The 14,337-nt window shown below is 32.9% G+C and overlaps 1 protein-coding gene and 1 pseudogene across 2 annotated transcripts; both read left to right on the forward strand.

Annotated features, from left to right (window-relative positions):
* Positions 1-1,789: 1,789 nt before the first annotated feature.
* LOC124829572 (uncharacterized) lies at positions 1,790-8,438 on the forward strand (annotated as a pseudogene). Its single transcript, XR_015785031.1, has 10 exons — positions 1,790-3,226; positions 3,413-3,549; positions 3,677-3,739; positions 3,837-3,923; positions 4,120-4,285; positions 4,537-4,703; positions 5,380-6,212; positions 6,590-7,198; positions 7,311-7,376; positions 8,101-8,438. The product of XR_015785031.1 is annotated as an uncharacterized LOC124829572 (transcript).
* Positions 8,439-10,584: 2,146 nt separating this feature from the next.
* Positions 10,585-13,524, forward strand: LOC124829530 (Ribosomal protein S5 domain 2-like superfamily protein). Its single transcript, XM_047303056.2, has 4 exons — positions 10,585-11,398; positions 11,695-12,135; positions 12,860-12,940; positions 13,141-13,524. The coding sequence occupies exons 1-4, from the start codon at positions 10,795-10,797 to the stop codon at positions 13,230-13,232; spliced, it is 1,218 nt and encodes a 405-aa protein (XP_047159012.2). The 5' UTR covers positions 10,585-10,794; the 3' UTR covers positions 13,233-13,524.
* Positions 13,525-14,337: the final 813 nt, after the last annotated feature.

Genomic DNA, 14,337 nt, shown 5'->3' on the forward strand with positions numbered 1-14,337 from the left:
AAAAAAAATGAGAAGCCCATAACCTTTAGAAATGTTGCAAAAGCACCGTTGTTTTAAAGTTTAAGTGAGTTAATTGGAAAAAAAAAATTAAGTGGGTTCAAAACACAATTTACTTTAAATTAAATCAAAAGTAGGTTTGACCTTATTGGTTCACGTTAAAGATAAATTTAATCTAGAAAAGTGAGATATCTCTAACTTTCACAAACTAAATGTTCTTGTTGGTAAATTAATTTCTGGTGTTAGTTAACATTTATTGACGCAGTGAGTATATTTAAGGATATATGGAAACTTGAAAAAGACTAGTAGTTAAGTACCACTATTTGACTAGGCCGACCTAAATAGGTTGTCTTGTGCTATGTCCTGTTTAACTTAGGTTCTTCTCAAGTTAATTTTGGTGGATTAATTTCACATTTTTAAAGGTAATTTAATATATCTTTATAAATAGAATGTGTTCTAATAGCAAATTCGTTTTGAAAAAGAATGTTTTTTAATTTCAAATTAGTTATAGTTAGAATCAAGTATTTAAGGTAGTATTCATTTTGAAATATAATTTTTTTTGGCAATTTAACTTTTAAACTATGTTTAGAGTTTTCGTCTTTAAATGTGTTATAAATATTTCAATCTCAATTTTATTGAGATAAGAGTGTTAAGATCAAATGTTATTCACTTTAAAATTTAAAATTCGTTCACAATTATGTCCTTTTATCATTGGAATAGATTGTGATAAAGATAATATATTACAATTTAATCTTTGAATATACCCATTATCATTTGATAAAAGAAACTTTTTTAAATCATGATTAATTAGCTTTTATTCTAAGATTCAACGAGAAAATTAAGTAGAAATAAACACGATTTCAATATACATAAGAAATTTACATTATTTATAATTTAAAATTTTAGATAGACGACTTAAATCTATACTTACGTTGTTAACAAGTTTAAATACAAAACTAATTATTCTAAAATCTTATAATTTTTTCTTTAATTTAGTTATGAAAAGTTTTTCTTTTAGTAATCCAAACTAGATATACTATTTAAAATTAATTTTCACCTTAACGTATACAAAATTTTCTTAAAATATAACTATATGAGAATTTAAAAGTGAGTCGTGTCACTTTAATTAGAATGAAACGTATAAAGTTAAAAACCCATTCATTGTCATTTGAATAAAAAATATTGTCAATTTCTGCGTAATTTGATTTCTATCTTATTGGTGTTATATATTTTATTACGTAATGAAATAAATAATATGTGAGAAGAAAATAGTTAAACACTGAATAAAACTCTCCTGCTAAAGAAAAAGTATTCATATTTTCACACAAGAGAAAGAGTTTCTTATATGCCCACGACGAACAATTAGCATGTTCTATTGTATAAAGAAAAAGGGCACCAACGATTATCACGTGTGGGGCCGTGCAGGGTGTCAAATTCCATAAATATGAATAAAAAGGTTAGATTTTTACGATAACTGTTTAGAAATCATACATATTTGGATGTTTTTTGGTGCATAAAAGTTACAGTGAATGATTTTATTCTGCATGATCTTAATTTGTAACCGATACAGTGACAGTGACAGTGATGGAATTGCGTAGGCAACAGGGAACAACTTCTTCGGCAGTTTCACTGTCTTATAATAAAGTTTGTAGAGTCCTATAATGTTATTACTTATTATCATAGAATAAGAGTAAACAGGCACAGGTAACTGCTGTTAGAAGCAGTAAAATCAAGAGTAGTACATTATGTACGTTTGTAAGTAATGCCTTATTAGGCCAACCACTTCCAAATGGTGATGTGTTCGTTGTCCTTTTCAACACTAAATGTCTTCAAAAGAAAATTAATGGTATCTGAGGTCATCCATCTTTCGCTCTCAGAAAACCCTCTGATACGAAACTTGTAAGGTTTTCTAATCACATAGTCAAAGTGCAACAGAATATCAGAGCCATCGGTTGGAGGCTTCTCATGATCCAATGACAGTTACCACATATCATAATATTATTTTTTGTAGCCAGTTGTTGGTTGCTGCATCTATGTCAAGGTAGAGCCAGAGGAGTTCATATTCTTCCTAGCAGTAAAAGTCGACCATAGAATCTCAATAGCATTACTTTACAAACACAAACCAACAATTTCATCAAAATCTATCCCTTAAACATCAGTGTGATGATAAAATCAAGGGAGGGAAATCATCACAGCTTGGTCAGATAAAGCAGCTACTTAGAATGGATGAGAACTCAACTTAGCCTTTTGATGTAGGAAGAAAGAAACAAACTGCTGCGTGAAAAACAGGTTGTTTCATGTTATTTTATCAAAGAATTAACTTCAAAGTTGACGAAAATAAACAGAAGCCATATGAGGTAGTTATGATATGAGAATCAATACCTGCTTGCGCCTCTGCTACTACATGGTACCCCACAAAATATCTTCTTTTCTTTTCATCCCTACACCAATATATTCATATCTAGTATAGTGAATTCCCTTTTACTGGGAGGCTATAAAAAAACCATCTTTCCAATAAATTTGAGCTGTTTGATTGGATGATCCAAGCCTTTATATCCATGACCCATATGGGGAACCCTCATGTGGCACACAACTACCAAACTTGTCCTTAGAATATCTTACAAATCCTGACTTTTTGGAGTTTCTGATATCTGGCTTGGCTCCCCATGCCACCATGTCAGTGTTCCATTTGATATGTGGCTTCTGGGGGCTCTTGTCTGTGAGCTTTTGTACTGGTGTGGGGTGTGCTTCATGCTGTCCCTATCAGCTGTTTCAGCAGGGTAATAGAAGGTTTGAACAGAAAACCGATAGGTTTTGGAAGTTCAGTGAAGAAGCTGATAGATGGGTTGAAGTGCAACTGCCCTGTGATCTGATATCTGGTGGTGATAGTGAGTGTGGTAAGGTGAACACAAGGGAAGAAAGCGTGGATCAAGAACAGGGATTTGATGACAAAAAGATGAGACTAGACAGAAAAGATGATAAAGTAGGAGTTGTTGGGCCCTTGGATGTGGTTCTGATGCCTCTGAGAAAGAGAGTTTCACTGACCAAAATGTCCGAGACATCTGTGTGGATCACTGGTGAAAGTGGGTCTATCTATGAGAGGTTTTGGAATGGATTGGAATGGGTGATGGCCCCTCATGACTTGCCAATATCAGCAGGACGTGCAGTGGCAGTTTTTATCATCGGTCAGATGATTCTTGCTTTATCTGAATCAGGAACTCTGTATCAGGTTGTACACACATCAGTTCTCAGAACTATATTTCATTCAGAAAATCCACCCTTCTATTAGGATACATTTTAAAAACTACATGCATATAGATTGTCAACTTCTCTTGCAACTTAAATCACTCACTAATATGATTTGGTTATGCACTTAAATCAGTCACTTCTCTACTGACCTTGTTTTATTTAGCAGATGCAGTTTCAACTTGGTGAAGTTTCACAACCAGTTTGGGTTGAATTCTCACCTGCACTTGGTCAAATTACAGATAATGAACAGGAGAGAAATACTTTGACATTGATGAAGTCTGGTGTGGTGTCAGATGATGGACAGTGAGTACACATTGAAATTTTAGTTTCTGAGATTAAACACAAGGATGCATTTGAATTGGGTGCTTACTTAAAGTCTGAAACCTATCAAGCTCTTAATTTCTCGTTTGTGTTGTTGCATTGTCCACAGAAGATGTTATTTCTGCACAAAGAATGGAACTCTTGTAGAACTTGATGTGGTCGAGTCTCCAAGGTAAAACTCAAGTTTCGGAGCACATAAATGTACATAAGTTAAATCCTAAGCAAATATTACTAATTTCGGTCCTATTTTGCCAATATATATAGAACAGATGGACAAATCATGGCCAACCAGCTGGAGCAAATGTTGCAGCAATAGCTGCTGTTGCTTCTGCACGAGAAGCTGTATACACCATAAGGTGGGTAATGTGTGTTGCTTGAAACACTTTGATTCGTAAATAGAACAGTAAAGAAAAGACAGAAAACAATGTTGAAATGCATTGTTGTTTTCCTTCTTTACATGGACCACCGTGTTGTTGTCTTTAAACAGTTATCAGACATCATTTTTCACCTTTTTGGAGTATAACATGTTTAACTGATGATGTGGTGATGTAGTTCTGCGGGAGATCTTTTTGAGTATAATCGAAAATCAAAACCGTCGTGGAGGAAGCACATATGGCAAGAAAAAACAGCAAAAGTTTCACCTTTGATTCCGTCTAAAGGGTGCATTTTAAATGGATTAAGTGGTGATCATTCTGAATCTCTGTTTCTTTTAACCAAGGTACTGTTAATGAAATTATTTTATGAACATATCTTCCATTATCAGAATATGAGTGTAATAGTAATCAGGAAGATATCGGTGAATTAGCTCTATCAAAATTACTGATGAAGTAAAACCATGGTTCCAATTAACTTTATAAACCAATTGAGCATCTTGTTAAAATTTAGAATTTCATCTTAACGAGGCTCTTCAAGAATCTAAAAGAAAAACTGTTTCTCTTTGACACCATTTAAAAAATGATAATTGTGCAGGAAGGCACTCTGGTGGAGAGAAGATTGCATCAAAGGAAGTGGAAATGGGTAGTTCATGGAAGTCCTGAACAACAAACTTTGACATCTATTACGCCAGCTTTGCAAGATGAATCAAGTGAAACATTCATCTGGATCTGTTTTTGAATATCAAATGCCAAAACAACTAGGTCAGTCATCCAATTGTTCTAAATCTGTTCAACATTATCCATGATTGATATTTACTTCTATGATTATATTAACCCCTTGATTTCACTAAACATGAACTTTACTATTTGGGATTTTCAGTTTCATTGTTTATGTATCAATACACAAAGGAGTTTGTGAGACATAATGTTCTGATTTTCACCAGTAACATTTAAGTAAACGATTGGAATAGTAATCACCATCACCAAAACCTATCTTCCATCTGAAATTTGATTCCAATCCTTAGGAACTAAATAAGAGACAATCATCATTCCCAGCTACCTTTTCTTGTATCTTCTACATAGTTTACCTCACTTTAGTTGTTTGATAATTAGGAACCAAGAGTAATCAATTGATGGCTAACTGTTATCTAATCAAATTCATAATCTGTGAAGAACCTGAAAGATTATTGCAGCATATACACAAGCAACGAAAAGACTAACAAGATTATTTGTGGATTAGATTCATTATTTCAACATCGGTAAACACTTGTTGGCAATTCCTACTCTACTCATAAGAATAGCTAGTATTTGCAGTATATATTTTTTCACTGAAGCCACATATGCAGAATAAAGTAAGACATAGTATACTATCTGAGAAAGACTCAAACTATTCCTGTTCCAACAATAGTTTTCTATCTGAATTCTCACATGAAAACAGGCAGTGTTCATAATAATCAGTTTCCAGAAGCATGGGGAAGTCATGAGCATCCCTCACAAGCTAAAGCAGCAAGAGGTATAGCTGGCTTAACATTACAAGTTGGGAGGATACTGTATGCACTAGATGATGGTAGACTTGCAGAATTGCATCTAGCAGGAATAGGTGGTGAAAGTTCAGGACCATCTGTACCGCAAAACTCTCGAAGGAAAGCATCAATGAAATATGTTTGGACTCTATTAGATGTGCCAGAGAGTGAAGGATGGAATGCAGAATATTGTACAGAAGAACGTGGCCCCAGAAATTGTATTATAGGCACAAAAGATGAGTCATATGATTCAGGAACAAGTTCAGTAACAGGTAGGAGAAAACAAAGCCAAGCACAGAGTTATTACTTGTCTGTAGGCACAGGTGGTGAGCTGAGTAAATCTTCAGAAGAAGACAGTCTACCAGATGACTGGATTAGTAGTAACTTCCGCTTGAGACTGTTGTACGAAGGCAAGTCATTCTTCTTAATAAACAATGATGGTTTGGTTTTTGAATACGTTTGTATTGAGAATGTATGGGTATGGTTGAAGCATGATAGCTCCTCAGCTATGAGTGGTATAGTGGGGAGCTATAATGGAAGTTTGTTTATGGTTGATACATTTGGGAGTTTGTTCCTTAGAGAATGGAGTGGTAACGACATAGCATGGAAAAATTGCACTGCTTTGAGGAAAGGGAGACATGTTATTGGAGGTCAACCATGGGACATGTTACCAGGTAAAGCAAGGAGGGCTACAACTGAAGATTCAATCTTCTTTGTGAGCAAAAATGGAAGATTACTGCAGTTCATGGTAGGTAAACAGTAACACAATTTTCTCAAACTAAAACATAAGGTACAAGATGATAACATAGGTGTAACCTATCAACTTTTTAATTGCTTAGAAGTTAGAATACTTAAGAGACAAGCCTAGACAAAAAATGATTGAAGTGTGAAGGAGTGACACTTCAAAAAGCTTAAGATGTTAGGTAAAGACACATCAATGATTGTATGCCTGTTAACAAAATTATGATTGTACTTCCATATTTTCTGCAGTTTGTGTCTTAAACATTGGTAACTATTTGCAACACGAATGGATTGAAAATCAATATTTTCAGGGAATAAACCCTTTAGACGTGAAATGCTGCTACACTAGCTAGATATGAAGTAAAAATTTACATGTTTACCCAGGTGTACATGAGGAAGTTTAAATGGAAAGATTGCAAAAATCCTCAAAATGTGAAAGTTGCAAGTATAGTTGACCAGGAATTGTTCAGGGAAAATATAGTCTTTGTCACTGGAGTAAATGGTCGGCTATATCAGTATAACAAAGTGACTGAGCTGTGGCATGAGCATTATCAGTCTCAACATTTGATTCTGTCCCAGTTTCCTGGAACAGTCATAAGACCATCAACAAAATCACTCTCAGGTTCTCTCTTCATGCTTTCAAGAGAAGGTGGTCTTGTTGAGTACCAGTGGAATACTTGGTATGGATGGAACTGGGTAGAACATGGCACACCTTATAAAGGTGTTACACTGGTTGGTTCACCTGGTCCTAGCTTTGAAGGCAATCAACTACTTTTGATAGGCTCAGATGGTAAAGTATATCTGAGATACATGGACAACAGTGCATGGAAGTGGAAGGATTGTGGTTTCCCCAATATGGGAAATAAAATTGTTGAAGCACATAGTGGAAGATTCAATGAGGAGAAACCAGATCAGATTGATGGAAATTGTGCATCTGGCTTGAACAAGGACCAGGATAACATTGTTGGCCTCAGCTTAAATTGTGAACCAAAGGTAAAAGTTAGTCTTTAGTTACTGGTTGGTTAAAATTGACATCCTTGTACTTTTGAAAAAATAAATAAATGAACAAGAACATAGAATTGACTTTGAGTCTTATACAACACAGGTGGCATCCACAAGACCAATTCCATTTTCTGAAGGTTCTGTCATATTTGAGCTCAGAGATGGCAGGGTAAGAACCTTATCACACTGAGATTCTAATTATCAGATGGAAAACTCTTATTATAAGTTTATAACCACATATATCATCCATTCTTTAGAAAGAATAGTTATTTAGAGAAAAAAACTTGAAGGGTGGATTTTATAAACATTCAAGTTCTGTGCATTTTAAGTTTCCATTTGTCAAATTTCTTTGATATTGTCTGTGATAGCTTTCCACAACAACCATTGCAATAACTCTTAATAGAGTTAAATATTTTTTTATTTCTTAAACTTAGATACGAAATTGGAATTCGTTTCACATATTTTGATCCCAAACTTTAAAAATTAATTAACATAATTCTTTTAATTTAATTGTGTTAATTTTTTTTTTACACTCGTCTCAAGTTGGTATTTCAGTTGTTTATACATTTTGACATGTTCCAGTTTGACATGTTCCAGTTCAGATATCAGTCTAACTAAAATGCATTAAAATTTGGAATAGTGGCGAATTCTAATTTTTAGTTCAAATTTAACGACTGAAAACATATTTAATTTTATATAATATTATAAACTAGCTTGAAAACTTATACCATCCAATGGGACTGCATGAATTTCATCCCTTTTGGCATTTGCAATGCCCTTTTGAAACCTGCCAATTCAAACTCTCACAAGCAAATATACTGAAAAGGTGTTTTGGTATTGTGGTGAAGTTTATTGCTAAACAGTTATATAGCTAACATCATGACTTATGGCAGTTAGCAGAATTACAACTTGAAGAGGAGAAAGAATGGACTTGGTCACGGATAATTGGCACTCCAAATAGTTTATGCTTGGAAAATCATTGGATTACACTTGCATCATCATAGCATCGTCTGCAATCTCTCACCACATGACAGGGATCTTATCACAAGCACTTGGTGTACTGACAAACATTCTTGTTAACAGCTTAACTCCTCCAGAGGCTGAAATAGTTGTGATGTGCAGCTGAAAAGCCCGGGGAGAAAAGCCATCTGAACAAATATGTTAAAAAAATATAAACATCAAATAGATAATATATAAAATGCATATTTAGATTAACTTGTTTCTATAAAAACAGTGTTGTTTGCTATAATCTAAAATCTATGACTTATAAATAATGTGTTGTTTGCTATAAAAACACTGCCAAAGAGATGAATAGGAATACATCAGAAGCTTTTTTACCGATCTGAGTAAATGTGTTTCTTAAATTACGAAAATGGTGCAACTTTAAAAAAAAATTGAAGTTGGGCAAGCTTGTCAATGGCACGACATCACGAAGATGAAGTGGTGACAATATTGTTAAAAAATAGATTTAAAGTTAACTCAACCTAAAGCGTTGAATCTTACATTACATTAATGTCTTTTTTTTTTATCAATATGGATTAATTTGTTTTTGAAATTATGAAAATGGTGCAAACTCTAAAATAAAAGATAATGATACTTTAACAACATTTTATTGACAATATTTTAATACAAGGTCCATATTGGTATTTATGATTATTATTATTGATTGTGGAGTAATTTTGGATCATCGAACAATACCTAGATAATGTTAAAATGTTGTCAAAAGTATCATTATCCTGAAATAAATTTGAAGTTCGACAAAACTTAAAAAAATGGTGCCAACATATCTTCTCAAGTAAGTATGCATACATTTCAATGAAACTAAAATTTAATGGAATGTAAACATTAATGAATAATGTGATAACGAATAGAATAATAAAAATAATAAATAATAAATTTTATTAGAATATGTTATAATTATTTTGATATCATATTAAAAGTACATTTTAAATATTATTCAATTTTACAAAATTTCCTAAAGAATAAGATTTGCATCCTTTTATACATATTATTACGAAATCAATTTATATATAATAAGTAACGTGAATCTCCAACAAACATGCAGAACTTGCCTTACTTCGAAATTTTTTAAAAAGTTGCACGATTTTCATAATTTTAAAAGTAAATTAAAGCACATTGTTTTTTTAGAAAAAAAAAAAACAACCACGCACATAATGTGATTAACAACTAAGATATTATTTTGGAAGCAATTAAGAATTTTGCTTGTTCTAATAAATGAGAATTGTAAATTTAAGTAATGTTTAAGATTAAAATTAGCTAGTTTATTTTTACTACACAAAAAAAGTAATGTTCATTTTTGTTTTTATCTGACTATTCAATTATGATATAGTAATTTCTATTTACAGTTTTTATTTATCATAATAACAACAGTTTCCATTTCATAAGTTTTGTTTAAGAAATCAATTCAATTTTCTTAACATCAATAAGTAAATTAAACATTCATACAAACAATTGGATACGTGATTAAAAAAATGGTATAATGTATAATAAAATATATAATAAGATTAAAAGTATATTGAATATCTTAAAAAGGTTTTGAAACATCCAACCAGTTGAACAAAAGATAATGAATTTTGCGAGTGTAATAAAAAAGTATTTTAAATAAACAAAGTTTAAGAATAAAGATAATAAAAAAAGATAAATTTAATATATTACCTCATGAAGATGAATTTTATAAAAAAATCGAATATTCTCACCTAAAAAAATAAACAATGAAAAAATATAAAAAATAAATATAAATAAGATAATAAATTATTTAGATAATATATCATTTAAGCATAATAAAATAAATAAAAAGTGTGTAATATAAATTGTGATAAGAAAAAATATATGTTGGTAATGTGATTCCATTTTGCAGAATATAAAACAAACCCAATAATAAGAAAAGAGTGAAAAAAAAGGGCATAGACAAACAATTGTATATATATTTATCTTCATTTTTATACTTGAATAAAAAAATTGAATAATACTGTATCTATATTTATATTCAATAATTTTCTATCAAACTAGGACATATCATAAAATATTATTATGGAGATGAGTTTATTTATCATACATGTAACTTTTTTAAATGATTTTTTTAAGGAAAAATATATTTTTATTTTGATCTTTTAAAAATGTTTTTAAAAGCATTTGTCCAACATATAAATAAAAGTTTTACTTAAATGTCTTAAAATAAATTGTGTTTTTTTTTTCTTTTTTTTCTCCTAATGAAATTGTGTATTTCAATTTCAATAATAGAATGCGTTTTTCCTTTATGATTCCTTTTTGTTGTTTTTCATCACCTAAATAAGTTTAACAAAAAAAGACCTTGTTAAACCTTGATTAGTTTTTCTTTGAACAACAAAGAAATTAAAGCACTTTCAACCATTTCATTAAACGACGACGGTTTGATCCCTGCTTCTGTAAACCTAATCCTAAGCTTAGTAGTCCCTCCCTCCCTCACTCTTCCACTCACTCCGATCGCCACCGTCAACTCTCCGGCGACTATTTTCTCACGCAAAGCAAGAATGAATGGTATCACTTTCGCTCTATAATTCAACTTCACATTCACTCTCTTCATCACCATGCTTTCTCGTTTAATCCCTAAACCCTCTCATCTTCGTCGCTTCCTCTCTCTTCCGTTGAAACCGCCCCACGCACCTGTGAAACCCTACTTCACCACCTTCGTTGTTCCTAAACACTTCTCCACCAACAGCGGCGGCAACGGCGATGGAAAGGATCCCTTCTCGAACCGCCTGTGGAACGATTTTCAGGAGACCGACGAAAAGTTCGGCGCTTTATTCGAGGAGGAGAGTGGAAGCCTTGCTGGAATAAACGAAGAGGCTGGGAAAAGGGAGGAGCAGAACTGGCTGCAAGAGGAAGAAAAGGGGTGGTTGCAAGAGAAGGGTCTCGATAATAAAGACGAGGATGCTATATTTAAAGGGATCGAGAGCGAAAGTGGAGATGCGGGTGGTGGAGGTGGTGCTATTGATGGTTGGAATTTTGGAGTTGGAGAAGGAGAGGACTTCAAACCCTGGAACTTGAAGGGAGAGGACAAAGAGGATGTGTTTGATTTCAAAGGGGAGGATGTGGAACATGAAAGCGGCATCCCTGCTTTGGATGGTAAGCCCGAAGTGGATGTTGAACAGCTCGAGAAGGAAGAGCAAGCTCTCACTGCTGTTGTCAAAGGTTAGGCTTTAACAATACATTTTTATAGATGTAATTTGTCAATGCCAATATCGTTATGGTTCTTGTAAGGTTTGAATTGATGGCATAGATTCATACTATATGACTGGTTTCTATGATTTTCTCTTTACAGTTTAGTAGGCATGCACTTTTTACCCTGGAATGACTTTTAGGAGAGTTATTACTGAACTTTAGGGTTTAGGGTTTAAGATGATATTTTTTGTGGTTGAATGAGAATGTATTGTATGTTGTTGTACCATTGCTGTTTTTGTTTATTTAGGTAGCTGTTGTTTTTGCAGGTCCAAAACGTGCATTTGGTGATTTGATTGCTGCTTCTGGAATCACGGATGAAATGCTTGACAGTTTGATTGCGTTGAAAGACTTCGACGGAGTTGATGGGTTGCCCCCTCTTAGTGTAATTGAAGACATGCGGTATGAGAGGAATACTAGAAAATCCACTAGAGGTGAAATGGAGCGTCTGAAGCAAGAGGAAGCTGCAAAGGCTAGAGTGAAACAAGTTGATGACAAAGGTCGTGCCTATGGAACAGGAAGAAGAAAATGCAGTGTTGCCCGTGTCTGGGTTCAGCCTGGTAATGGTAAATTTTTAGTTAATGATAAAGAGTTTGATGTCTATTTTCCTATGCTTGATCATCGCGCTACGCTCCTCCGACCTTTCTCTGAGACAAAGACACTGGGGCTCTGGGATGTCAATTGTACCGTGAAAGGAGGCGGTGTTTCAGGTGAGGTTGATTACATTTAGTTAGTTTCTATATTAGAATGTTCGTTATTGCATCAGCTTCTTTCATTGTATGATTATCTTTCTTCTCTTAGCTGAAGCATGTCTAGTTTTGATTAGCAAATGCTTCTTATAGTTTGTGGAACATCTGTGTCACGTCTGCCTCTAAACTTCGATCTATGTAGTCGACTTCAGCCACTAAGAAAACTTAATTGTTGTTGAGCTCAAATATTGCCGTAACTATTCTAGTGATATGGAAATTGCCCTTTGCCATATAAACACAAGCTTTCTTTAATTTAGACTTGACCTGGTAAGAAAAATATCTGTGTTGATTCAAGAAAATAAAATAATATCGAACTGAATTATATGTATATGCTGCGTTACTACACCTTCACTAATATTAAAAGCAGTCTACTATGTCATATTGTTATGTTTTCATTTCCTTGTGTCTTTATATTTTCTGGTTTTATTTAGGGCAAAATGCATTCTGCTTTAATTTCAGCTTTGAGCTAATCCCAGCATGAACAGTTAAGTTTGACAAATAAATGCTTGATCTTTGATTTATCACCCGATAGACTCTTCTATTCAACTTCCCCTGACAAATCCTAGACTGAGAAAACTACGCACAGTTGAAGTTTTGCAGAACCACCAACTGGATAACTTGTCAAAGTTCATTTGTTTAGCTATCATTCGCATTGGTGTAAATGAAATGCGTTTTGTGACAACAGGGCAAGTTGGAGCTATACGATTAGGGATCAGCAAGGCTTTGCAAAACTGGGAACCAGATTTGCGGCCTGCACTGAGAAATGGTATAACCTTTCCGTTGATTTACTTTGTTACAGTTTTGTTTTCCTACCATACTACAAAGCTCTTCACTAATCATTTTTCATATCAAACTTCCCAACTGCGAATTCATGTGAATTAGTCTTTAAGATGTGGCTTGGTTTTATGTTATACTGCACTAAGATGATTGATTAACTAAGCAACTATTTTCTTGAATCTTGATCAGCTGGTTTCCTAACGAGGGACTCGCGAGTGGTAGAAAGGAAAAAGCCAGGAAAGGCAAAAGCAAGAAAAAGTTTCCAATGGGTCAAGCGTTGATACTACGAGTACCTTTCTCTGGATGGCCATTTTTTGTCTGGAATATTAGCATTCCTCAATAACATATTGAAATTCGTTTATCTTGTACTGCATCATCCTTGATGTAATCAGCGTTTGGATTTCAATGACTCAACTGTAGAAAATTTTGTTCACGGATATGTTAGGATTCATTTACTCTTTGGCATTTTTCCCTTTAATCTTCCTTTTGCCCAATGAATGTTGTGGTAGTCATCGTAGGGAGATAAGTATTGACTGTGTTATATCCAATCAGCATGATTTTGAGTTTATATTATTCGTTCATGGTTTTGTTGTATAAGAGGTCTATATAAGTCAGTTTGGAAAACTTGTGTATAAGTCCGTTTGGAAATTTTCTATATAAGTCAGTTTGGAAAACTTCTTCTATATAAGACAGTTTGGAAAACTTCTTTACACAAGGACGGCAGATCAAGGTGTTTGGTCGTACCATGAAATTTTAGTTTTATAAGAATTTTCATATTAAGACCATAGAGCAACTTAAGCGTTACTTTTTAAGTTATTATAATTTTAAAATAGCTTTCTAACCATGAAATGGGGTTATGTAAAATAGTTGAATGCTGATGCTAAAAATAAAGGATAATGATAACTTTGACAATATTTTTTTGACAATATTTTAATATTGTTTATGTATCATTCTATGATTGGTCCAGTGTTTATGATTATTATTATTATTGATTGTAGAGTAATTTTGTACCAATTACATAATGACACTAGATGATGTTAAAATGTTATAAAAAAATATTGTCAAAGTATCATTATTCAAAAATAGAAAACCTGATTAAAATAATTTTTATTTTTATTTTTATTTAATTAATCTATTGTCAGATCTCAGTTTGAAAAACAAATGAAATAGCTTTAACTAACGAGTGTTATATTAAAAATTTAACACTAATTAGAAATTAATGGTCATATATAAGTCTAATTATGTTGGAATTATTTTATGGGTGACTATATTATGCTTTGTGGTAACTCAACATGAGAATGACAAGAAGTTTGTATTGAAATTATATACTTTATTTATGAATAAGTTGAAAATATGAATAGATGAAATTTATAAAAAAATTGATAA

The sequence above is a fragment of the Vigna umbellata genome, chromosome 3 (assembly GCF_029865625.1).
Source record: "Vigna umbellata cultivar VRB3 chromosome 3, Vumbellata_1.0, whole genome shotgun sequence".
NCBI lineage: Eukaryota > Viridiplantae > Streptophyta > Magnoliopsida > Fabales > Fabaceae > Vigna > Vigna umbellata.